The sequence below is a fragment of the Azolla caroliniana genome, unplaced genomic scaffold (assembly GCF_043228905.1).
Source record: "Azolla caroliniana isolate FFs.n. ecotype wild unplaced genomic scaffold, voAzoCaro1.0.p SCAF_122, whole genome shotgun sequence".
Taxonomy (NCBI): Eukaryota; Viridiplantae; Streptophyta; class Polypodiopsida; order Salviniales; family Salviniaceae; genus Azolla; species Azolla caroliniana.
Genome location: NW_028230557.1, coordinates 29218 through 56463, shown reverse-complemented (window position 1 = coordinate 56463; position 27246 = coordinate 29218). Strand labels below are relative to the sequence as shown.

General features: G+C 40.2%; 2 protein-coding genes across 5 annotated transcripts; one reads left to right on the top strand and one right to left on the bottom strand.

Moving 5' to 3' along the window:
- The first annotated feature begins 1328 nt into the window (after positions 1 to 1328).
- On the top strand, positions 1329 to 2627 carry LOC147849127 (delta(3,5)-Delta(2,4)-dienoyl-CoA isomerase, peroxisomal-like). Its single transcript, XM_087337768.1, has 2 exons — positions 1329 to 1809; positions 2151 to 2627. The coding sequence occupies exons 1-2, from the start codon at positions 1370 to 1372 to the stop codon at positions 2569 to 2571; spliced, it is 861 nt and encodes a 286-aa protein (XP_087193894.1). The 5' UTR covers positions 1329 to 1369; the 3' UTR covers positions 2572 to 2627.
- Positions 2628 to 5125: 2498 nt separating this feature from the next.
- Positions 5126 to 13535, bottom strand: LOC147849126 (cyclin-T1-3-like). 4 transcript variants are annotated; one of them, XM_087337763.1, is made up of 8 exons: positions 13228 to 13535; positions 13047 to 13143; positions 12223 to 12474; positions 8292 to 8373; positions 6982 to 7116; positions 6741 to 6916; positions 6508 to 6659; positions 5126 to 6416 (listed from the first exon to the last, which is right to left on the bottom strand). In XM_087337763.1, exons 3-8 carry the CDS (start codon positions 12438 to 12440, stop codon positions 5737 to 5739), a joined length of 1443 nt encoding a protein of 480 aa, XP_087193889.1. In that variant the 5' UTR covers positions 12441 to 12474; positions 13047 to 13143; positions 13228 to 13535; the 3' UTR covers positions 5126 to 5736. The 4 variants fall into 4 exon arrangements, with proteins under 4 accessions (XP_087193889.1, XP_087193892.1, XP_087193891.1 ...); XM_087337766.1 differs by having other exon boundaries at positions 12223 to 12463; XM_087337765.1 differs by lacking the exon at positions 13047 to 13143.
- Positions 13536 to 27246: the final 13711 nt, after the last annotated feature.

The window sequence follows — 27246 nt, the reverse complement described above, 5'->3', positions numbered from 1 at the left end:
CATTGCAAATTGGAACTACAATGAAACACTCTACACATGTGCGCAAATAACGGAAGAGGTTGAGGTTAAAGAAGACATACTCTTCATTAAAGAGAACCATCGGTGCCTAGAAAATGGTCTATCTCAAATGGAGAGTTTTCAATGCGAGTTTTTGCATACATGCAAACCACTCATGTTAGAGAGTCTATTACTAATTAGTAGACCGGATTAAAGTAAAAGAAAGGTGAATAGATTGTCAAATACATCGTAGGCCAAAAAAAGGTAGTCGAGATGAGAATGACTATGCATTGCATTCCAGAGGATGACTAGAAGACAATGCATCATGACATTCATGAAGAATTTTATATTTAACGTTTGGTAAATCTTGAACACAAACCTTTCCACTATGGTAGAGCAAATCGTTTGCAATGTGAAAGTCATTTTCGAGGGTAGGATGCTAGTAATAGCTCTAAACCAGTTCCGGCTTTCATCTAGTATTTTGAGAAATAATTGCCATCAAGGTATTTCCCTCAAAGGTGATCTAAAATATCATATTTTATTTCAATGCAACTAAGAAAGCCCACAATAAACCCAAGTTTGCCAAAAGGTTGAATGTCATGCTCATTGTGAAACATAAGCAATCCAACGAGGCTCTTGACAACGACTCAAAGAAACCAAACCTCTTCTGTGCGCATTGGAAGAAGCGGGGCCACACACAGGACATGTATCATCGTCTTAAGAGGAAGTAAACATACACTCCTCCTCGAGACAGATATACGAGTCACATAGGTGAGTTTTTTGATGTTATGGAAGTTCATACCAACCACTTAAGTTCATATTAAGAAACTGGTTGGCAAAAGGGTTTCACGTGATTTGAATATAGTGCCAAATCAAAAACATGTATAGAGATGTCCTCGTACGACAACCACCCAACATTTCCATAATCGAGAACTATGAAAGCAAAACTACATTTCGATCACGTAATATGGTGTTGCGCTCGTGCTTATGCATGAGATGTAAAGGCATTCATTCAACACATCCTCCAAACATGCCATGAGCCCCATTGCCTCGAGAGAAATGAAGGGTGGACAAAGTGCATTTTTCATCCCCCTATCATGTGTGTCATTATATATCTATTTGAAATTTTCTTGTATTTGTGTGTGTTTTCATCCCCCTCTCATGTGTGTCATTATATATATATATATATATATATAGATATATATATATTTGCATGTATTTGTGTGTGTGGAGTAGGAGAAGGGCATCTGAGGGAAATAATGAAAACCAAAGGGCATTCTGAGAAATAACAAAAAAGCAAAACTCTGAGATTTTCTTCTATTGCCAATGAAGAAGAAAGAAAGAAAGCGAAGAAACGAAGAGGACGAAGGCGATGGAGCAGCAGCAATGGCGCAGCTTGAAGCTCGAAGGACCAGACCAAGGCGTCGCCAAGCTATCTCTCCATCGTCCCCTTCGCTCCAACGCATTCGATCCATCCCTCTTCTCAGAACTACCTCTCGCCATCTCTTACCTCGACTCTTGCACAGATGTCCGTGTTATCATTCTCAGTGCTTCGGGTAAGAACTTCTGCGCAGGAATCGACCTGTCCCTCCTCCTTTCCCAGAAAAACCCTGGCTATGGAGAAAAAGAAAAAGGAAAATATCAAGTTGATCTTAGGGGTGGTGCGACGTATAGAGAGAAAAATCTGCGTTTCATTAAGAATTTGCAGGAATCTTTTTCTTCCATAGAGTCTTGCAGAAAACCTGTGATTGCAGCCATTCATGGAGCTTGTATTGGAGCTGGTGTTGATTTGATCGCTGCTTGTGACCTCAGGTGAGATATTTATGGAATCATTTCTTCTTTCCGTCAAAGAAACCCTAATTATCGTGTTGCAGAAAAAACTAAATCTCTATGTTGAATAAATGCTAATTATTTCTAATCTCGAAGGGAAAACTAAATGTTCCTCATTGGTGAAGAAAAACTAGACCTTTCTGTTGAAGAAGATATCCTGTTTTTAAGTCAAAACTGGGGTCATAACTTGTTTGGCTTGACGAAAACCTCAATGGTTTTATGAGGGAAAATATTCCCTTCAACAAGCTGGTCTATTATTTCTCGTAAAGTAAAAAGTTAGAAATGGGACCTTTATCTTCTTTATATATGCTTGTTGACGTCAGGTACTGTAGCATGGACGCATATTTTTCTGTGAAGGAAGTAGACCTAGCCATAGTTGCTGACCTTGGAACACTTCAAAGGTTGCCTTTCATTGTTGGCTATGGAAACACCATGGAATTAGCTCTCACAGGGCGCAAAGTTTCAGCGATAGAGGCGAAGAGTATAGGTCTTGTTAACAATGTCTTCACCTCAAAAGAAGCCATGGAAGAATACGTGATTTCCCTCGCAGAAAACATTGCATCCAAGTCGCCTTTAACTGTTGTTGGAATCAAGAAAGTACTAATTAAATCACGGGATTTAAGTATTCATGATGGACTTGACTATGTTGCTACTTGGAACTCAGCCATGCTTGACTCAAATGACTTGAAGAAAGCCATGGATGCATCAATGCAGAAAAGGAAGCCTAGCTTCTCCAAGCTGTAGGTATTTATGCAATCTTTATAAATAATCTGAAATATAAATCATTCAAATTACAGAAATTTCCTGCATTCTTGAGGTTACAAGTTTTTTTCCTTTGTTTAAGATGTAAGGTATATGTATTATAATTAATCTGAATAAGTAACCCATGAGTACCACCATATTTGTATTACAAACCAGATGTGATGCACTACCTATGAAATATGATTCATGAATCATGGCTCTAAAGATATTAACGCCTACTAGAGAGAATGCAAGATGGAATTAGAATAATTAGTGAAGAAGTTAATGTTGAATTTGTATACAGAGACCACTATGCAAGAAAACTAGAATGTGTGAACTATTTTCTAGAGAGAGTTGAAGATAGAATTTGAGTAAGTAGTAATGAAGAATTTGAGTAGAATTTGTGTATGGAGAAAAGAACAGTGCAGGAGTAACTAGAACATGTAAACATATTTCTATTTTCAAGACAGTGAAAGATGGAATGAGAGTATGTTTTGTTATGGAGAGCTCTATGCAGGAATAACTAGAACATGCAAATATTTTTCTATTTTCTAGAAAGAGAAAGGAAGGTCAATTTACCGAAAGTAGTAAATAAGCTAGTAATGAATTTTATGCATTACAAATTTGAGATTGGGGATCGTATTGTCAATTTGAGACATGCTTGATTTGCAGTATATCCATTTGTAACATAGAACCCCTTTGTCTATGGGGTGCTGCAGTTAATCAACATATGGCTTTCCATTCAGCCTTTTAAGTGTTGTATTCTTTTGCAATGCCATACAATGTGTCTAAGTCTTTCTTTGGAAATCGTCATCCATGATTTTACCCAGAATGAATATAATATCCATGGGTTGCTTTCATTGCAGATGTATGACGTTCTTTTATATATATGTATATATTTTTAAACTGCCGTTTGGTCTCACTTTCAATCACCATCGATATCCCTCAAGAATGCTTCCCTATAAACTGTGAAGTTTTTGAGCTATTCACTTTCTTTTCTCTATGAACGTGGGATGATGCATGTCTAAATAGGATACAATGTTTTATTGAGGTGCGATGCAATACATGTTGTAAATTTTCTTTTCTTTACATTCTAAATGACGCTTTGGTAATTTCAACATTGACAAGGCATTCTTATTAACTTCTTGAAGTGTTAGAGATTATTTCTAATGTAAGCATGAAATAAGGAATAAATGATTGATAGTAAAGAAAAATAGAAAGAAAGAAGGGTGTCAATCTACCCGGCCACCCTTTAGCGAATGGATTGAGACGGACTCGAGCCTTGATCCATGTCCCATATTAGTGCCATAACATTGAGTCATAGTTGGTTTTGGTGCGCTTGCTACTAGTATCTTTTCACCATAAGATCACAATCTCGACGTAGTCGGATTATCTCCCAAACGAGGGTAGCTAGGCCTTGTATTTATAGCTAAACCTAAGGCCCACAGGCAAGTTTACATTTGGCCCTTATGGGTTGTCTCAATTCCTAAGATTAAAAGTAATCCTCCCTTGTTTACCCTCTCGATTAACCCTAACATGTTATTCTCATGTTTAGAATCCAATGGTACAACTTACCATGGGATAAGTTATGGTCATGCTTGTAACATCAAGACCTTTTGAACCAATTTTTTTCAAAATGAAGTGCACTAATGATTCGCACTATAGAAAAGAAGGCACAACTTTTGGAAGGGAACAAATTCTCTATATTGATCTTGTTTTCTATTGTCTTCATTATTAATTAGTCATGCAAACTCATCTATGAAGGTTCAGTTGTACATATTATTGGGTGCATTGTCTTATAAAGAAGGCACAACTTTTGGAAGCAAACATCTCTTTATTGATCTTGCTCACTATTGTCTTCATTATTACTTACTCATGCAAACTCATTTGTGAAGGTCCAATTTTACATATCATTGTGTGCATGTACTTAATAAGCATAGGAAACAATTAGACGCGAATACCAAGAAGGGCATCCTTGTAAGATACAACATCAAGTTAACGGCTTATAGTCTCTATGATCTTGAGAAAGAGAGAAAGATGGTATTGTGATGTCAAACTAAATGGTCACATACCATGATTAGGATGTAGAGCAAGCACAAAAAATAAGACGCACATTTATAACTATAATACTTAACAATATGCACATTAAGTACCCACAAACTAAGATGCACTTTGTCACCTTGTGTGAACTTGTGTTCTTGAAATGACATTATGTGAATTTGAGCTATATTGTAATTAATCAAAGCTTCAATGTCTATATGGATCTCTATATACATGTGTGAAGAGTGTCTTGTTGTGCACAAAAACTAGAAAGAAAAGTTGTAGCAAGCGTTTAAAAGGGCACATCAACATTTCGTTCAATTTGGCATATCTCACATTTGCAATGCAACAGATATATCAAAGCCAATTTTCAATAATGCTTACATCTCCATTTTCCAAGATCATATGAAAGGCATGGGGGAACCAGCCAGCCTTAAATATAGGGCTAGAACAAGAGCAGGCATATTTTATCATTTCTTAGCAAATCAACCATCCATAAACCCAAAATACCAAAGACAAACAAATGAAAATATATTTCTATCCAACGAGCATCTTTACAGTTTCAAAATGTTTTTTACATAATTGTTGAACTTACATGTTACACAAAGCTACTTGGAAATTTCTCATTCCCATTCAACCAATGTGTGTAAGTGATTGCCAGAATTGTAACAGCACAAAGGTCAGAAGAAATCTTTTATAGGCTCAGAATACTTGGTATGAAAAATAAGACTCATCATCACCATTACCACATGTACTCATCCAATATTTCGATTGGAGTGTCCTCACTATTCTATACGAATATGATCCATGCAGTTCCACCCTTGAGGCATGAGACCATAAAGGACAAGTTATTAACGCACTTTCAGTGGCTTTTGAACAGATCTCTCCAAAATAACTCATGATACAAGATTAGGTTCACCTACTTATACCCCCCAAAACCTTATTACAGCACTGTCTGATAGCTAATAGAGAGACCCAATATTATCATATATACTATCCCCAAAAACTGTTCCCCTGGTGATTGCATAAGAAATTCTATCGTCCTCATTTGTGGCTTTGCAGTGTAGTATGTTGCATATGCTATGAAATCCAGCATACCTCGATTTGTATTATAATGCAACAACACAATTAATTGACTTGCTCATGACGAGACCTTTTATGTTCTCTTTCCTGCATGTCTCTGCATTTTGGGCGCCGATGGTGATAATCAAGTTTATCCATTCGTTGAGTTCGAGATGTGTGATGATAATCCTTCACATGTGAATGTCGTGACTTATTCTCTGAAGAGCTTTCAACATGATCAATTTCTAAATCTTCATCCATGTCTGTATAAGAAACGACATTTAACGATCCACCACCTTCTGTGTTAGAAAAATGAGCATAGTGATCTGTATTCTTATGTACATGTCCATGAGAAGCATTCTCTGGATAACCATCTTTGCGCCCATTTTCCATCTCCCTTTCAAGCAGTTCCTCTTCATCAGTCAGCTCTAGTTTGGACTTGGTCACTCCTCCACCTTCTGCTTTTAGCTTTCTTCTCTTCTCTACTGCAGTTTTGAGCTTTTCTATATTTACTTGCTCCAACTCAGCAGAAGATGCCTTAGCTTCTCCCTGGTTATATGGCCGCTGGCTTGACTCTACCGCTGTTTTTGGCTTCACATCAACAGTTGATCTCTTCTCCACAACCTGTGGTGTACCAGGTGGTAGAGCATTTACAGCCTTTTTATCATGATTCATAGAGCCAGCAGGGCGAGTAGCAGGAATCTCCCTATTTTGTTCATATAATTCAAGCATTTGGTTGCTTACATCTGTAAGAAATAAAGGAAACCCAACATTTTCTAAAAAGCCTTACACAGAACGCATAATACTGGAATATATCATGTAAACCATTGTCTTCACCTTCTAGCTGTCTAGGAGTAACATCAAACTCTTGCCACCAAGGTTTTTTACCAATGGAAGGTAGTTTCACTTTTAAAAACTTCGCAGCAAGAAAGATCGCCCCCGCAGCAATCTGATGAGCTTTAAATTGTAAGCAAAGTGACGTGCGCAACCTGAAATATTCATAGCTGAGTTGACTGCTGTCCTAGCAAATAAAAGCGTTGAAATGTTGACTGTACAATATTAAACCATACCCATCATTAATAAAATTCCAAGCAACTTGAGCAAGGGCATGTTGGGCAACTTTGAACTTCTTAATAGCAGCAACAAGAGGTTTATACGGATGATGGATATTTAGATCAAACTCCAAAGTGGAAAGAACATGATATTCTGCTAAAAGTGCAAGCTCTTTCTCTTGCTCCAGAACTTCCTGGTAAAAGATAATAGATGTCTTCATGATGGCCAAAAAAGAACAAAATTGCTTTCTCTACTCACCTTCATCTTAATTCGTTGAACTGCTGCTGGGTCTTTTCTGTGTCTTATTTCATATGCAACACAGATTACATTTTGAAGCAGTTTTGGAGTCTCTTCAACTTTTCCAGCCAAGAACATACAAACAGTTGCAATCACCTGCAGGCAACTACTTCCACTTGAGACCCAATGCAATAGTGATCGATGAGTTTTTTCTAACACCAATAGTTTACGAATCTCTAAATATCATGTTCCATTAACGTTTCATACATTTCAACTTATTAAACCCCAATACAAGGGTAGTCCCTGAGCCCAGTATATGAAAATAATGACTTCTGTCCAACGGCCATTCTCATGATGGTCATTGTTGGCATCCCACGAAGACACTTTCTAAATGGAGTCAAGTTTGTTAAGTTGTTAATATATAATATTGGTAAAAAATATGGTTTGCAAAATAGAAGAGCACCAGCTTTAGGTACCAGAATGGGTTGTGTTGAGACCTAAGGACATTGCAATCAAAGAATGAGAAGAATAGTCATCCATAGAAAAAAAGGCTAACATGCCTTACTTATCTCCTCAATGTAGCCAGCTCAGAACATGAATGACAAAATACTTTGTTCAGATATTTGTAAAATTCAAAATTTGAATGATGCTGAGTTATAAGTTAATTGTACTCCTACAATCTACAGTCTTGATGAGAATAAAACAACGTGAAGAAAGTGATGTCCAAATGCAATTTAGAGTTTTAGTTTTCATCACAGTAATAGTGGTATCAGTATTTCAATTAGCAATAGTTCATTACTTTAGTTTCCCTACTCATATTCATTTTGTGTTTCCTACCAACTAAAATCACCTTGGTCATGCAGTGGCAATAATGAAAATTGAATAGTGTGCATTCCTATTTATTTCAAACCATTATAACTTATACCTAATAACTGAATGGCACCAGAATTTTCCCATTATTATAAATTCCATCTGTGTAAATATTATCATGGACATTTCGATGTTAAAAAATCTGAATCAATGGTGTCCTCAATAACCCACTGTTTTGATTGATAAAAAGCATACATTTTGAGTTATGACTTTCTTCAATGGTAATTATGAATACCATGACTTACTGAAAATGGGAATGAACAAATCCATCAATCTGTTCCATTTCCCAATAAATCTACTAAATCCCCTGTCTAGTAAAAAGAATGCTTCAAACACACTTTTAACTATAAAAGAGCCATTCAAGATGCATATTTATTACATAGAGAAATCATATTGTCATGACATCTTTAATTATAAAAAACAAAAAAATGAAGATTAAAGCTTTAGGAACATGAACTTACATATCTGTCATTCTTGGCATGTGATTTCCGTAGAAAAAACCGATGACAAAACATTATCGCTGTAGCTATTGTCACTTGTGGCCTGAATTTGATCTCGATCTAACTCTCTCTCTCTCTCTCTCTCTCTCTCTCTCTCTCTCTCTCTCTCTCTCTCCATATGTATATATAGCAATAATCATTGCACATCATGCATTAAGATAATAATAATTCTACCAATTTTGGTTTCTAGTAGATGTTAATATATCTTCCTTTCTTTCACTCCAATCGTATACATATATATATGTATATATAACAATAATCATTGCACATCATGCATTAAGATAATAATCCTTCTACCAGTTTTGGCCTCTAGTGGATGTTAATATATCGTCCTTTCTATCACGCCAATTGTAGATGGAATAAATGCGCAACTTCCCACTTGGAAGCAGGAATAAAAGCTTATTTTGCATTTGAGATAGATGGATATCTTTTGGTGTCAATAGAGAGGCCAATATTAACCCATGGGATCTGAGTATACAAGTTCCCTTGATATTCATACTTCAAAGCATTAAGTCTCAATGTGTAAATAAGGCATCCATATATGAGCTCAACCTTTTAGGTCTTCTCTTTGGTGTGCCACTCAATTCATCACCACCTCCTAATATATTGTCATAGTTTTTACAAATTACTCTATATGTTGAGCATGTTAAAAGCAAGTGATATTTATCCTCTACTAGCCTTTCCTTGCATATCTTACATGCTTTATATTTCACGCATTTTGATGTTATAACGCAATTTAGCTTGTGGGATTGAATGCTAAGGAGTGTGAGGGCTCTATGAGAGTTTATACTCATGTTAGTAAGGCGTTCCTACCTTATATATGAACCCAACATTCAGGACTGATGTTTGCAGTGTGATATTCTAATTTTGTCCTTTCAGCATCTTCCCACTTCTTCCTTATCGGTTTCATTAACCTTTTCTTGATAACTATAAATTGCATAACACCACTTACAAGCTCTAAGAGATCTTCCACACCCCATCTTTTGAACCACTTTTTTATGTCACCTACCCAACGAGATGATTTGGCAACAAGTGATTCTTTCATAGTTTACATCCAGCATTCCAAGCAACAAGTGGTAATCTATGATTTGGCATATTCTTAACTTTTGAATATATATATTGTTACTCATAATAATGCCAATATCTCTATTAATCGAACACATGTTTCAAAGAACATACCCTAGTAAGAGGTGGTGGAATTAATTCGCAATTGTCTCCTTAAAAACATCTTTTCAATCTTTTCAATCTCGTTGCATGCATTAAGGGGGACAATACCTCCCTACACTTCTACTCTATAATGCAAGGCTTGAGTTACTGTGGCATTAGGTAATATTAGTTTCACTTCTCATCCATGATTATCACTTTGATTGCATTGGTTGTCCAACATATATTAACTTTTCCAACTGACTTGAAGTAAATCAAGCCTCCCAAGTCAAGTTATGGAGCCATTCCTTTATAGATAGTAGACACCAAGAATGGTGATGTCGGCTAGCAAGTTCAAAGAGATGAGATTGATATCATGCCTTATCTGTCCCTGAATCTCTAGAGACCTTCTGTTGATAACTTGGAGTGCTCCATGTCGCATGTCACAATAAAGGTTTCATCATTGATACCTCCCCTAAGAAGAATGCAGACTAATGTAGAATAAAGTATGATATCCTCTCATGGTGATTCAAGAGAAGCCTGCCCAGCATTTTGTCCTATCTCCCATGCATCTACAGTATATCTAACTCCACATAGTCGAAAGATGTATACAGTAAGATGGGCTACTCTTTGCGGTTGAATTGCATACAAAGAAACATACCAAGGGTTTGAATCTTTTTAAGGTTGCTTTGATCCTACACTGTAGTTCTTTCTGGAAAAGCACAACACTCTCATATCTACGAACAAACTTCTTTCCTATGCATTAATCTCCATGGCCATGATCTTTGTGGCATTAATCTCTGATAGCCTAATATCCCTACGCTTGCTCAAAGAGCACAAAAGGTATCAAAAATGCATTTAGAATTAGATTCAAACAAAGTAAAGATATGCACTAAGAGAAATTATTGATAGAAAAATTGATTGCATGGGCTTTGATATATAGCATGACTTGAAAGAAGAAAGGCAATGGAAAGGGGATCAGAAAAGAAAAGAACTAATGTGTGCAGCCTCCCCAAGAGAGAAGTACAAGAAACCTTAAGAGCTAAAATCAATCAATCTATAGTGAAGATCAATAGGATACGGTTGAAGTCTCACAAGCTTAAATACAATCAAATTGTGTTGAAATAACTACAATGAATGTCATGCGAGATTGTACAAAAGAATAAACCAACTGCACCTTGGTTAGAAGTAGCTGTAGAGCACAAACGAGTAAGAGATGGATGCATTATTAGAAGAAGAGTAAAAAGGAAACCAGGTGCCTTCGTTTGAGAGGTAGTGGGTGGCAGAAAAATGTGACCCCACAAGGATGCAAAGACATTGGGATCAGAATTAAGGGCCTCAGAAATTCCCATTATGTCAGTATAGAGAGTTGAGAAAGATGTCATCTTACAGTTTGGAGGACATGTAAAAATGAGCTTTTCTAAGAGAAAGGCCCTAAAAGAAGAAAAAACATGGTATGATGAGGATCTTACACCAGCAGAAGGGGCTCAAGGTAAAGAGCAGATGCCTTACATGCTTGATGTAAGGAATGAGGAAAGGCAGGCAATCTATCGAGACAAAAAACTGATTATAACAGAGAGAAGGCTTCCATGACAGGCCATGGCCTATGAGCCTTTACTTTGAGGATACCTTCAGAAATAAGGGCATGGGGCATTGACACGTAAACTGAGACTTCCGAATGTATAGGCAACAGACTTCAAATGGTATTGGGAGTCTTATGTCTTGACGACCTCATCCATACATTGCAAATGCCACTAGAAGATCGAGTGGAATAGCTACATTGTATAGAGAAAATTGCAAAAGAAATTTTAGGTAGTATATAAAGCTGTGAATGCACACTATAAGTGGATATGAATATGCAGGCAGGGCCTCACATGCGCACCCGCACACATATATCTCATAGTTTGCTGCTTTACATCTGCATACTCAAGGTTAGCACTTGATGGGAAATCACCCTAGTACCACTTTACGATGACATTTTTTAGTCTGCAAGCACAAGAGACATCATTCTAGTTGAATTATTTGCATGCAAATGTGGAGAGCAAAAAAATACTCTATAATATGTGTGAAGTCTGATATTTGAGAAGTCAATGCATCAATAGCCACCAATAAGAATGATATTTCCATCTCTAGGAAACTCCTAAATTCTTTATCTCAGCTGAGGAATCTCTATTTTAAATTCCCCTCCATTCTCCATACGTTTAGCAGCTGAAATGTACATAATGATATTTATTTTCATTGCATCCTCTTCTGCCAATGGCACGCAAAGACATCTCGATGCATTGCATGCTTATGCATGTGAGAGTGACCAATCAGTTAACCTTGGGTATGGTGTTTAACTACATCACAATATATCAGAAATCAGCACCCGCACCCGTTTTCACATATGACAGGCCATAGTGGAGTATATTAGTCTTTGACCTACCTTGGATTAGTTTTTATTGGGCTCAAATTTTCTATGAGGGATACTGCCGAGGCCAGATTTACCTGGGTATATACAGTTTTGGGAGCACTAGAAAGGATGTGCTAACTCAGTAGGCCAGTACATAGAATCATCTCAATTCTAAACCATAATCCATCTATATAGACCATACAAAGGTCATTCCAGAACTATATAACGATTAAACAAGACAAGAAAGGAGAAAGTTCTCTACACCACAATAATATATAAAGATTCAAAAAGAAAGAAAACAGAAAGCTCCTTTCCACAACTGTACTGTATAAAAGTTTCAACAAGAAAGAGGCATACACTTTGAGGCGCATTCCCAGGTCTTGGAGAAAGGTACAATATGACTTGCGAAGGTATGCCTCCTTCGCGGCATCAATGCCATCCTGACGAGAAGGCGATGAGCTTTCGATGTATTCTCTTGCGAAGTACCATTCACAGCAAGAGTGTTCGGGTTCCTCGAAAGCTTTACCCTGCCATGATTCACCACCAGTTGATCCATCTTCCAGAAGATCTGTCATCGTCTTAACACGCCTTCAATCTTCTGGAAACGGTCTGAAGGGGGGGGAAACAGATAAATTTGAGTAATATTTTAGCGGAAGGATGAAAGGAGAAAGAAGTGAAGAAAAGATTGTGGAAGGAAAACGAGAAACAGCACAGAAGTGAAACGTTGAGGGAAAGGTAAAGAAAGAAAGACTCGGAAAAAAATTGTCTGAAATAGACGAAACAGAGACAAAGTTTAATAATGGGAACGAACGCCAGGAAAGGAGAATCGTGGGAGAGAAACAAAAGGAAATATATGGATACATAGTGAGAAACTGAACAGAAAAAGTTAAAGAGAATCAATAAGATCAATAACTGAAGTTTCTGGCTAAAAGGTTGACTTCCAGACAGGAAAGAAACAATGCTTGAAGCCGAATGAAAGATCGAAGCTGATAAACGCACCAAAGCGGTATAGAAACGGATGAAAGTGGTCAGAGTTTTTAAGGGAATGGAATCAAGAAGGGAAACTGAGATATAGAAGAAATACAAAGGAAACAAGTGGAGAAGTTAACTGTTATAGACCAGTCAAAACAAATCAGATTATATCAATCTCTTGAAAAGGGGAAGGGATAGATCAAATATACCTGCAATTTCTGACAAAAAGTCTGGATTTTTCAGCAAGAGACAACGACTGTAGGAGGATGGATATCGAAGCTGAGACGATTCCTTAGACTAGAAGAGCTTTAAGAGGAACGGAATCAGAAAGGCAGATTGAAGACAGAGAAAGAAAGGAAGAAAGAAACAGAAGGAGGGAAGGATCAATACTTGGAACCTAATGAGGAAATATTGCAATTTCCTGAAGAAAAGATTCGAATTTTCTGTAAGAAACGCTGCAAATCTCCTGAATAAAAGCTTCGAGCTTTCTGCATAGAAGCTTTCAGTTACTGAGGGGGTAAAAGCGTCCAGCTACTTCTAGTTTCCTGCAGGAAAACATCCGATTCTCAGAAGGAAAGCTTCGGAGGATCGAACAGGCGACGTCACGACCGCTCGACGATTCGATCGATCGATCGATCGATCGAAGAAGAAGAGCAGAATTGAGCGACAGACAGAGACAGAGACAGAGACAGAGACAGAGAGACAGGTAGACAGACAGAGATCAGTTTGAGAGAGAGCTTTTTTTATATTCTCTTTCTCTTTAGTGATTACGATTTACTACTAATTACTTTGCGTTAATTAATCCATTAATTAAGTTTAATTACACAAATCAATTGGCATGCTTAATTATGGCCCAAAGGGTAATAATTCAGAGAGATTTGCAATATAATTAGGAGCTCCAATCCCTTGCTTGCTAAGGGAAAGACTCAAAGAAATAACATATCAAACACTAGAGAGGAAACAAAGCTTACTATAGAACAATGGTGCATAGGATGACAATGCCTGCTCACGTATATGGTACCACAGATTGTTGTCTGAAACCACTTATAGGGTTTGGGCAAATTCCACAAAACAATGGCTGCCCCTTTCTTTCTTTCTCTCTTCTCTCTGTCTCACTGTTGCTCTCTCTTCACTTTGTCTTCTTCACTTGAGCTATCCCAGCTCTCTATCGCTTGCATGCTCACTTTCAGCTTTGCTCTCACATACATAAGGTGATAATCCTATTGCCCTATACATATACATATATACATAGACATATACATATACATACATACATACATACTCTCACACACACACACACACACACACACATATATATATGTTTATTGGTTGGTTTGGCCGTCAAACCCATAGGTCAACCATCTGGTCAATCCTACCAATCGACCCTCAATGACCTTCAATTTGGTTGATCCTCAATTCAATCGATCCCTGTTGAGAATCAAACTCAACTTTCCTAGTGTGGGAACACACCTTAGGAATGCCCAAGTGTGTGAACACCCCACCCCCTTGTATTATAAACTAAGTGTCATAGAAGTTACTTGTCCTATGAAACATATTTAGTAGGTAGTTAAGTCTCCATCTCTTTCCAAATGGTGGTTTTAGTGAGAGAACATAGAGAGAAGGTGACTACATAACCACCTTCTCCTTCTCTTTGTAACTGTTGGTTATTGTATTCCCTTGTTAATACAATTTTCTGTGTTTCTCTCTCTCTCTCTCTCTCTCTCTCTCTCTCTCACACACACACACACACAACCCTTCTGTTACACAAAATTGTATCTAATTCTTTACAAACTCCCCCTTCACTCATGTAAGGTAGAGTTGGCCAGACTTGTCTTCAGTAAGCAAGCATTGAGTTTTTCCATAGGTAAAACCTTCGTACGCATATCTAATCCATTTTCCTCAGTATGGATCTTCACTAGAGTAAAGCCATTTTCATCCACTTTCTCTCGCAACCAATGGTACCTCCTCTGTATGTGCTTGGTACGAGAGTGGTAGGCAACATTCTTGGCTAAATGTATGGCACTTTGGTTATCACGGTGAAGTAGGAATCTTTCTTGCTTCATTCCTAGTTCACTGAGAAAATTCTTCATCCAATTTAATTCTTTCCTGGCCTCCATTGTAGCCATATACTCGGCCTCTGTGGTTGACAGGCCCACAACCTTTTGCAATCTTGATTGCCATGATACAGTTCCCCCTGCATAAGTTATCACATATCCTGATGTGGATCGGTTGGAATCTACATCCCTCGACATGTTAGAATATGTGAAACCTTCGAGCATAGGTTTCCCAGAGCCATACCTAAGGCATACACTTGAAGTGCCTTTCAAATATCTGAGTATCCACTTTACAACTGTCTAATGCTCCCTTCTAGGGTTACTCATGTAACGACTTACTGTTCCAACAACTAACACAATGTCCGGCCTAGTACATACCATACCATACATTAGGCTTCCAACGACCGAGGCATACGACACCCTTCTCATCTTAGCCTTATCCTTCTCACTTTTCGGACTTTGACTAGCATTTAGCTTACAATTTGTCAACAATGCAAATCCAACAGGTTTTGCATCCAACGTATTAAATCTTTGCAATACTTTTGTCACATATTTCTCTTGTGACAACTGTTGAAGACAAGGCCGTGTCGATGCGGAAGATCAAATAGCATTCGATTCGAGTTGAGTACCTGCATATGGCAGTTTCCAAGATCGTGCACAGAGAGAGAGAGAGAGAGAGAGAGAGAGAGAGAGAGAGAGAGAGAGAGAGAGAGAGAGAGAGAGAGAGAGGCACAAAAGACTTTCTATTCAATAGAAACAATAATACAACCAACCTTACAAAAAGGTTACAAGGTCACTTTATATAGTGACAAACTTAGGGCAACTACCCTTTATGCTAATTACACAAATGGCCCAAACTTGAGCTATACAAAAGGATAGTGTGAATACGTCCATTATACACTTGTATTCGACACTCCCCCGTAATGGGCGTATACATGGGTTGTCTAAGATTACAGGTATAAACCTAGGTTCTCGGACATATCAGTTTTGTTCGAGTCGGCAGTGTCCGAAGGCAGAAGACCGGACTGGTCGGGTCGGAAGAGTTGAAGCCGATCATTAAGGAACTGATGTCGGTTGTCCGAAACCATCCTGCGCTGTGTCCGGCTCTAACCGGACTGGTTTGTCGTTACGCCCATCTGATGCCGAAGAGACCGAAAGCGGTCTGCCGAAAGACACTTGGTCATTCCATCTGCGACATTGTCGGTTGTGGATATTTTCTCTAGACCGATTTTCCCTGAAATGACGCAGTCCCGAACGAAGTGATATCGAACGTCGATATGTTTGGAGGCGTTGTGGTGAACCGGATTTCTCGACAAGGCAACAGCACCTTGACTGTCGCTATAGACAACTGGAGCCGAGTCATGGTCGACTTGCCGAAACGTGTGCGCCAGCCGGCCGAGCCACAAAGCTTCTTTTGCAGCGTCGGACGCAGCTACATATTCTGCTTCGGTCGTTGAGGTCGTTGTGCACTCCTGAAGTTTCGACTTCCACGAAATTGCTCCATTGCCGAATTTGAAGCAGTATCCGGTTGTTGATTTCCGACTGTCTATACAGCCGGCGAAGTCCGAGTCGGTGTAACCGACTACGCCTGAGGTTGAGTTCGGTCCGAAAAGAATGCCGTGGTCTTTTGTGCCAGCCAGATATTTGAACACATGCTTGACTGCGTTCCAATGCGATCGGCCAGGATTGTGCATAAATCTGCTAACGACTCCTACGGCATGAGAGATATCAGGCCGTGTCGCGACCATCAGGTACATAAGGGAGCCGACTGCCGGTGCATACGGTACCGACTTCATATCTTCCCCCTCCGGACCGGATGTCGGGCAGTCTCGCTGAGAGAGCCGAAGATTCATGGGGAGCGGGGTTGAAGCAGATTTGGCTGATTGCATGTTGAAGCGTTCCAAGACACGTCCGATATAGTCGGTCTGAGACAAAAAAAGATGTCGTTTGTCGCGATGCCGACTAATCTTCATGCCGAGTATGTGTCGTGCCGGACCGAGGTCCTTCATGGCAAACTTCAACCGCAGTTGCCGAATGAGATCGGCAAGTTCGCCCGCGTGGCGTCCAGAAATTAGCATGTCGTCCACGTAAATGATGAGGAAGATGGGTGATCCATCTTGAGTTGTGTTGGTAAAAAGGCAATGGTCCTCATCGCTTTTTGAGAAGCCGATCGATTGGATGAAGTCGTCGAACTTCTTGTACCATTGTCGCGGTGCCTGTTTGAGGCCGTATAGACTCTTCCTGAGTCGGCAGACTAGATGTTCTTGGCCAGTTGCCACGAAGCCTTTTGGCTGCTCCATATAAATTTCCTCTTCAAGATCACCATGGAGGAAGGCTGTTTTGACATCTAGCTGAATCAGCTCCAAGTTGTCGGCTGCCACTACGCCGAGTAGAAAACGAAGGGTTGTCATTTTCACCACTGGTGAAAAAATCTCGTCGAAGTCGACGCCATATTCTTGTCGGAAGCCCTTCGCAACTAATCTGGCCTTGTACTTTGGGGTGGTCGAATCAGACGTCTCTTTTAGTCGATAAACCCACTTGCAAGGAAGAGCACGTCGATTCTTAGGTAATTCGACCAGATCCCAAGTCTTGTTTGCCCGAATGGAGTGCATTTCCGACTCCATCGCCAGATGCCAGGTGGCTGAATCGACAGATGTCGATGCTTCTTCGTAAGACGTCGGTTCGCCGGCGTCGGTGAAGAAAATTCCAGGAGAATACCTCTCCGGAGGTTGCGACAGTCTCTCGGATCGTCGAGGTATGATTGGACTGGTCGTATCGGGTATCGAGGTCGGATGGTCCGAAAGCGAATTATCCTGCTGTGCCGAGTCGGAGTTGTCCGAGTCGGTAGTGTAAGGTTCAGCTACCCGTGAAGCTGACCGTGTGTTAAGAGCGGGGCCTTCTTGAAGGGTCGGCACATCGGAAAATGTTACCCTTCGGACTTCGATCGGTGTTTTGACTGATGGATTCATAGCCGACTCGTTGAACACAACGTCCGAACTTCGAACGATTTGTCTGCGTTCGGGGTCCCAGAGTCGGTATCCCATTTCGCCGTCTGATCCATATCCAAGGAAAATGCATTTCCTGAACCGAGGTGCAAGTTTTCGGCGATCATCTTTCGGAATAAGGGCGTACGCCTCGCATCCGAAGATCCTCAGCTTGTCGTAATTCGGCTTACTGCCGATCCATAGTTCCTGAGGAATTTGAAGTCCTAGAGGTCTGCTTGGCGACATATTGATTATGTGTACTGCCGTGAGTAGAGCCTCTGCCCAGAAGCCATCCGACAGTCCGGAGTGTTGGAGCATGGAAACTATCCGTTCTTGGATTGTCCGATTCATTCGTTCTGCAATCCCGTTTTGCTCCGGACTGTGTGGTGCCGTAAATTCACGTCGGATGCCGCGTTGTCGGCAGAATTTGACGAATTCTTCTGATTTGAACTCTCCCCCATTGTCGGTCCGAAAGCATTTCAGTTTTCGGTCGGTTTGATTTTCTACCATAGCGAGCCAATCGGAGAAGATCGAGAAGACACGATCTTTGGTACGAATTGGATAAGCCCACACCTTTCGAGTCGAATCGTCAATAAAACTGACGAAGTAAGAGGCACCGCCGAGAGACTGATGCGGCATTGGGCCACAGACGTCCGAGTGGACCAAATCGAGAGGTCTCGTTTCTCTTGGTGCTGATGTCGGGTGTGATGCGGCTGCTTGTTTGCCATACTGGCAATGTTCGCAGAATTGATGGTCGGAGAAGGAGAGTTTAGGGATGTATCCGGCTCTAGATAGATGCGTAATGCCGGCCTTGCTGAGGTGTCCTAATCTTCTGTGCCATAGTGATGACACAGGAATATCCACCAAAAACAGGTTACCCTCTCTGAGCGTAACATGTAAGGGATACAGTGAGTGTATCTTGGGTCCTCTAGCAAGCAGGAGGTTCCCACTGTGGAGTGTCCACCCTCCCGAAGAAAAACCGGCACGAATGCCGTCTTCATCTAGTTGTCCGACTGAGATCAATGGCCTTGAGAGCTCGGGTACATGTCGGACATTCTGAAGTACAAGTGTAGAGCCACCTGCAAGGTTGAGCTCTACTGTGCCGATTCCAATGATGTCACAGTGTTGCGAGTTGCCGACTCGAACTGAGTCGGAGTGACGGATCGTATATTGCCGAAATTGGGATCGATGAGGAGTCACGTGAAATGACGCGCCCGAATCTAAGAGCCATGTGCTCGATTCTTCAGTCGTGAGCAGAACTTCTGATCCGATTGGATTTTCGATTGATAGTATATTCGGGTCGTTTGGTAGCACATCAGCTGAGAAGCTGACGTAATTGATCTCCTCATGCCGGCCACTCTTCTTGTCTGATTTCTGAGACTTGTCGTTCTTGTTCTTGAGTGCGCGGCAGTCGGCTTTGATGTGTCCGGGTTTCTTGCAATAGTTGCACATTCGATTATCCCGTGACTGGCTCCGTCTTCGCTGATTGTTCGGCTGCCGTGAGGAATCTCTTCCTCGTATGTTCGATCGGTCTGTCGAACCTTGTACTACATAAGCGTCGTCTGTTGAGTCTTTGGCGATTTTATAAGATTGCTTAAAGTGTGCGGCACTTCATCGAGGGTTGTTTGGGGTGGACTCAAGTTTAGATCTTATTTGTATGTCTAAACATAAGTAGTGATATAGTTTTAGAAGAATAGAAAAGTGAGGGCGTGGGTGGGGGTTAGGGGAGTGTAGCTTGTTGAAATTATCAAAAGTATTTAAACCTAATCAAAGTTTTTAGAATATATTAAAGATCATTGGGATAACTTAAGTTATTAGACAACAATAACGTACTATTAAAACACCAATATAGAGTATTATTAAAACGGAACCACACGCTTAGATGAACGAGAGTTGTTTAAACACACGCTTAAGCAAACACTTAAAAGAAAGATTATTATAAAAAATAAGAATAAAAATAAAAATAGAAAAGAGAGATTGAGATTAAAAAATGATTATGGTTAAGAAGGGATTATGATTAAGGGGGAAGGGGTTGCTAAACAAAGTACTTAAACGAATGTTTAAACAAATATTTAGATAAGAAAACACTTGGGCAGACACTTAACGCAAGGTTAGGATTAAAAGAGAAGGGAGGGATTATGGTTAAAGAAAAGGGGTCATGGTTGAGAAGAGAATGATTATGATTAAGAGAGGAGAGTACTTAAACAAATGTTTAAACAAAAAGTTAAACCTAAAAATGATTGAACAAGTACTTAAAAAAAAGGGGTTAAACAAGTACGTAATAAAAATGTTTATTAAACAAGTACTTAATAGAAAATGATTAAATAAATGCTTAAAAACTTAAGACAAAAAAAAAATTTGATAAAAAAGTGATTAAACAAGTACTTAATAAAAATTTATTAAATAAGTACTTAAGAACTTAAGACAAAAAATTAGATAAGAGCAACACATAGAAGGAAAGAAAGTTTTACTATCATAAGGCAACGATCGGCAAATGCATTTCGCCTCGATGGAGGCTCTTCAGTGCCCGATGTACAAATGATGAAAACTAAGCCTACTAGGTTGCTCTTTTTATAGGGAGAGGGAGGAGAGTCCTTTGTATGTGGGACATACAAAAGTGTGTACAAAGGGAAGGTAAAAGAGTGTACACAAGACTTTAGGTGGGGGTTAAGAGGGGTGAGAGTACATAAAACATTAGGTGGGGGGAAAGGATGCGTGTACTAGGTGGTTTCTTAGTTTTTTACCATTTAGCCAACACGTGAGAGGGGGTGTAAGGGAACTGTATTGTGGTTGTCCTAGAAGGGGTTTAAGTTTGTTTCTCACGAGCGCTCCGATTTGGAGTTTTTTGATACAAGGGGAGTATCGAAGCTTTAAAACAATGGGTGGAGGTTTTTTGTTGTTGGGTTGGTTAGAGAGTAGTTGGTTTCGTATGGAGTAGGGGACGGTCGAAAAACACTTGAGTAGGAACTTCGATGGGTAGCCCCTAGCTCTTAGGCGGTCGTAGAACTTTTTGCGTAGTTCCATGTAGCCATTTTCCGAGCTCTCCCGAATAGCATACCGTTTTAGTTCGCCCGTGATGAAGCCCTTTTTGTGTGCTATGGGGTGCGAGGATTTCCACGGGAGGTACATGTAGGCATTGAGAGGTTTTTGGTGGCATGTGGTGTCGAGGATGCCGAATTCTTTAAAGTATGGGCCTTTGAAGAAGACGACGTCCAAGATGGTGATCTCTTTAGGGGAGGTTGTTGATTCAATACGGATGTGTTGTTGTAGAGGCACGCCGTATTGGTGTAAGAAGGTGTGAAGTGTATCGGGGGAACCTTCCCAAACTCCTATGGCATCATCAATGTAGCGTTTGTAGTAGAGTAGTTGCGGTGTTTGGAAAGCTAGGTTGTCGTCCTCTAGCTGCGAAAGAAACAAGCAAGCGTAAACAACCGCAAAATTACTACCCATCGCGGTGCCTTTAATTTGTAACCAAAAAGCATTATTAAAGGAGAGAAAATTGTTTCTAAGTATTAGTTCGGCAACACTCATAATGATTTTGGTTTTGTGTGGTGGGAAATGATGTGAAATAGATTTTTTAAAAACCAATAGACCTTCCGTGGTAGGTATACTGGGATATAGTGACACTACGTCAAAAGAAAACAACGTGCAAGTTTTGGGGAAGGTGTGGTGTGCTAGGTCCTTAACAAGTGTTAAGGAGTCTTTGAGGTGTTGTTTTTTAGACAATAAGACAGGATGTAGTAGATGGTGTAGCCATTTAGAGGCTCTTTCGAAAACATAATTGTTGTAGGCGCAAATAGGGCGTCCTACAACAATGGGCTTGTGGATTTTGGGGATGATGTAGAAACGACATATCCTGAAACCATGTTTGGGTTTCTGAAGGAGGAATCTAATTTCCTCATTGGAGAGGTGGGGGGAAGCTTTCAGACATAGGTGTTCAAGTCGACTGTGGAGAGTTTCTAGGGGGACGTCTTTGACGGGGGTGTAAGTGTTTTTGTCGTTGAGCTGTCTAAGGCATTCGTTAAGGTACCAATCCTTAGAGAGAATGCACGTGCCTAGATTTTTATCCGCGGGTTTAATAACTATGTCTTGATTTTTTTTGAGATTGTGTAGTGCAGTTCTAAAGTTCCTATGAGGGCGAGGTTGGATGGTGGGTGGGGAGGGGAGGGCAGAGGTGATAGATGTGATGGTTTGTGTGATTTCTGGCACGGCTGGGAGATTCCAACTGGGGTTCGGTATTCTAAATGGAGAGATAATGTTAGTAGAGTTTCTAAAGAAATATTTGAGGCGGTAAGTTCTATCCAAGGATACAACGGCATCTATCAATTGTTGTTTTCTAATAGGTTGGGGTGGGGGAATAAAGTCTAGACCTAAGCTTAGAAGTTTGAGTTGGGGTGGAGGAAGGTGGAAAGAGGAAAGGTTGTGCAATGAGTGATTAGTGATCCTATTCTCGAGCTGGGAGGGTGTTTGCCTTCCCAGTAAAATGTGGAGGTAGGTTAACGGTTGAAGAAGCGGGAGCCAATGTAATTTTCTAAGTCTACCCCTACGTATTTTCTTGGTAGAGGATTTAGTTTCGGTCCCGTGGTGCGTGTGTTGGGTGCGCCTTGCGGGACTGGGGGCCGGGGATGAGGAGTAGGTCGTTTGACTGTGGGCCGGGGGTAAGGCGTGGGTCGTGAAATTGGGGGTCGAGGGACTGGGGGTTGAAGGACTGGGGGTCGAGGAACTGAGGGTCGAGGATAGGACCGTGTGGTGGGTTTGAAGGTCTCGAAGTGAGACATTGATTGTTTCATGGGTGGGGGTAGGGAGGTAGGTGGTGGTACATTCATCGGGACAAATATAGGGTACGTGGGGGGTATGGGATGTGTGGGTGGTACGGGATAAGCATAGCTTTGTCCATAACTTGGGATAAAGGACTGGGTCCTTAAGAAGGAGGTGGGGGCAGTGGGGGATGAATTTGATAATTTGTGTGTCCTTGTGCCCCCGTTTTTTGTCGGGGGCATAGCCGTGTTTTTTGGATGTGTGTTGGGGTTTTCCTTATTAATTTTCTCTAGGAACGGTTTAAGGTAATTGTCTACTTGATTCTTGATCTTTTTTAGCCCATCATCTATTAGAGTATTTATTGTTTTTTCTTTGCCCATCGTCATGGATTTCGAGACGATGGCGTCCTGGGCTGATTTATTAGCCACTTTAGTTTTAGCTTCTAAGGAAATCTGTATGCTAAATTCTAAGGTGGCTTGCTCTAGGTGGCTATTAAATTTAGCAAAAGTTTCATTTTTCCAATGTTGGAGTTTTTCCTCCCATTGGTGTGATGTGACAAGGTTGTGCAATGGGATATCCAAGAGCATTGATACAATGTCTTGGAGTCTTTGCTCAACCGTGGTGGGGAACTTGCACAAGGGGATTTCACCTCGAGCGGTTACGATCACAAGAAACAGAGTACAACCGGCTGGCTTACTCCAAGCGAAGATGATCTAACGCGATGAGATGCAAGCCTCGTTTTTCTTCTTCTTCTCTCTTCTTCGAATGACGCAGGAAACCGAATGCTGTGCAGGCTGAGACGACGGCCGACAGCGGGTTGAGGAACCGAATACTGTGCAGGCTCTGATACCAAATGTTGAAGACAAGGCCGTGTCGATGCGGAAGATCAAATAGCATTCGATTCGAGTTGAGTACCTGCATATGGCAGTTTCCAAGATCGTGCACAGAGAGAGAGAGAGAGAGAGAGAGAGAGAGAGAGAGAGGCACAAAAGACTTTCTATTCAATAGAAACAATAATACAACCAACCTTACAAAAAGGTTACAAGGTCACTTTATATAGTGACAAACTTAGGGCAACTACCCTTTATGCTAATTACACAAATGGCCCAAACTTGAGCTATACAAAAGGATAGTGTGAATACGTCCATTATACACTTGTATTCGACAACAACCATATCATATTTTTAGTCCTGTCCTGAACTATGTGCATCCCCAATATTTGTTTAGCTGGACCTAAATCCTTCATAGAAAACGATTTACTTGGAGCTTTCTTTAGGCTCGTAATCTTTTTAGCATCTTGTTTGACAACCAACATGTCATATACATAAAGTAAGAGAATCAGAAAATCACCTTCACCATACCTCTTGACAAAAACACAATGATTAGCTTGTGTTTTATGGAATCCATGTTCCAACATGAAGGTGGAGCTTGTTTCAGACCATACAAGCTCTTTCTTAGTCTACATACCAGTTTCTCTTTTCCTTTCATCACAAAACCCTTTGGTTTCTTCATATAAATTTCTTCTTCTAAATCCCCATGCAAGAATGTTGTTTTTACATCCAATTGTTCTATTTCTTAGTCTACATACCAGTTTCTCTTTTCCTTTCATCACAAAACCCTTTGGTTTCTTCATATAAATTTCTTCTTCTAAATCCCCATGCAAGAATGTTGTTTTTACATCCAACTGTTCTATTTCCAGATTCATACTAGCAGCTGGCAATTATACTCAATATAGTCCGGATGGATGTCATTTTTACGACTGGTGCAAATATTTCATCAAAATCAACACCTTTTTTATGTTGAAATCCCTTCACCACAATTCATGCCTTATATCTAGGTGAGTTGCCATCTTCTCCAATCTTCAGTTTGAAAAGCCACTTGTTTCTTAGAGCTTGCTTTCCATTCGGTAGCTCCACTAGATCGTAGGTGTAATTTTCGTGCAAGGAGTCCATCTCATCTTGCATGGCACTATACCACTTCTCCTTGTATTCATCTGCCATAGTTTCTTCATAGCATTCGAGTTTATACTCATCGGTCAATATGACATATTGGCTAGTTGGGTACCGAGAGGATGTTTTCCTTTGTCTAAGTGAGTATCTTCTTCCTCCAACAACCGGATCATGTCCAATTGTGTTTGTTGATTCTTCATCCAGTTCAGATTAATGTGCATCAGCATGTTGATGTGAGACGACCGACTCAAACTCAACCTCATCGATTGGTTGTTGTATGTCAGCCCCAGAAATATGCACAATTTAGACTTGTTGTCCATCTTTGAACTCTGGTCCTTTGTAACATGCATATACACCAAGCATCTAAAAACCCTCAAGTGCTGGTAAGACACATTCTACCTGTCCACCTGTTTATAAGATAAACCGTTTGTCAACATAGCCTCAGCCCAATACGATCTTAGAAGTTTTTCATGTGACAACATGCTTCTTACCCTTTCCATTATAGTTTGATTCATCCTCTCTACGAGACCATTCAACTCGCGAGTCTTCGACAATGTATACTCAAGTTTTATGTCGTGAGTCTTATGGTACAACTAAAATTGTCCTTTAGACTCACCATCGTTATCTGTTTGGACATCTTTCAACTTCTGTCCAGATTCTCTTTCAGCCCTTGCATGAAACGCTTTAAAGACTAACAACACATGGTCTTTAGACTTCAGCACGAAAGCCCACAACTTTCTGCTATAGTCATCAATAAATGTCACAAAATATTGTCCACCCCTATGTGATTGAGCATCTATGAAGCATACATCTGTGTGGACCAACTCTAGTGCACATTCTCTTCTTTTCAGTAGCCTAGAGTGAAAAGCAACCCTGTTGTGGCCAAGCTTTTTATGCCATAACTCACCATCTGAGTCAGCTACCACATTGGCCTCATATCTACACAACTTTGCATGCATTACATATAATGTACCCAATTTTTGTGCTCGGGCCACTATCAAAATTCTCTTGAAAACCTTCCAAATACCATTCTAAAAACTACCACTATAGCCTTCGTTGTCAAGTCTTCTGGTTGATATTAGGTTCAGTGTGACATCCGACACATGTCGCACATCCTTCAATATTAACCTACAAGGCTACAACCAATTGATGTTAGCAAGCACACACTTCCAATACCAACTATCTCGCATGCTCCATCATTTCCCATCTTTACATAGCCATAGTCACCAAATGAGTAAGATGAGAAACATTCTCTTGTCACAGTTAGGTGAAACGATGCGCCAGAATCAACTACCCAAGAGCACTCATCATTTACAAGATTGACCCTAGCTTGTTTGGAAATGAATAGTAGTTCCTCCTCACTGGCTGTGATGGCTGAGGTGTTTTTCTCATCATAATTTTTTTTGGGTTCAACATCATCAACAATGCCTTTGTCCTTCTTAAGGCGTCGACAATTCTTTTGGAAATGACCAGTTTTCCCACAATAGCAACATGTGAGTCTTCCTCTAGACTTTGACCTGGCATGAGACTTGTCTCGATTTTGTAGACTCCTCCTATGTTTACTTCTTCCTCTACCAATGTTTTTTGCCACATTTGCTTCCGATTGAGACAAGACACTCTGACCTTTTCTTCTTGTCTCTTCGTTCAAAATGCTTGTCTTTACTACTTGTAAAGACAAGTTCTCTTCTTGGCAAGAAGCACTAAGTGACACTACTAGGTTCTCCCAACTGTCCAGTAGGGTACACAATAGTAACAAGGCTTGCATCGCATCATCTAATGGGAACTTCAATTATGCTAACTGGTTTACTAACCTCATGAAAGTACTGATGTGCACCACAACGCTATCACCATTTGTGTACTTTAGCCTCACCAACTTTCTCATCAAGGAAGCTTTATTAAGAGCCTTTTTCCTTTCATACAAGTTAGAGAGCTTATGCCACAAGTCGTGGGCATTTGTATTGTTTGCTACATGTTGAAGGATGTTCACGTCTACACATTGTTTGATGGTTTCCACAACCATTCTATTTAGGGTTTTCCACTCATATTCTATTTACCTCCGTTGGTATATCCTTCCTATCTATGGGCTCATATAAATCCCTAACTATCAGAAGATCCTCCATCTTGATCGTCGAGTCAGAATAGTTGTGAGAGTTTAGGAGTATCATTCCTGGAAAACCAGTCACACTTCCTTCCATCTAGAACCTAATGTTGTGATACGAATTTGTTATGTTTACAATTAAACATAATCATAAAATTAATCTAAGACACAAATCAGATACACACGATTTACGTGGAAACCCTAAAACCAAGGAAAACCACGAAGCAGTAAAATTTCCACTATTAGTCAACAATATAGAACTCAAGATTACAAGACTCCCTAGCTTGCTAAGGGAAAAACTCAAAGAAATATTATATCAAACACTAGAGAGGAGACAAAGCTAACAATAGAACAATGGTGCATAGGACGACAGAGCCTGCGCAGGTATATGGTACCACAAATTGTTGTCTAATATCACTTCTATTGTTTGGGCAAGTTCCACAAAACAATGTCTGCCCCTTTCTCTCTCTCTCTCTCTCTCTCTCTCTCTCTCTCTCTCTCTCTCTTCTCTCTGTCTTGCTCACACAATTTCTGTTAAACACTCAACATTCTCGCTACTACTCTAT

Coding starts and splice junctions, on each gene's coding strand:
- LOC147849127 (XM_087337768.1), top strand. CDS start 1,370: ATGGAGCAGCAGCAATGGCGCAGCTTGAAGCTCGAAGGACCAGACCAA. Junction 1,810..2,150: donor ATCGCTGCTTGTGACCTCAG/GTGAGATATTTA, acceptor TGTTGACGTCAG/GTACTGTAGCATGGACGCAT.
- LOC147849126 (XM_087337763.1), bottom strand. CDS start 12,440: ATGACAGATCTTCTGGAAGATGGATCAACTGGTGGTGAATCATGGCAG. Junction 7,117..8,291: donor ATGCCAAGAATGACAGATAT/GTAAGTTCATGT, acceptor AGTTGCCTGCAG/GTGATTGCAACTGTTTGTAT. Junction 6,917..6,981: donor TTCAACGAATTAAGATGAAG/GTGAGTAGAGAA, acceptor ATCTTTTACCAG/GAAGTTCTGGAGCAAGAGAA.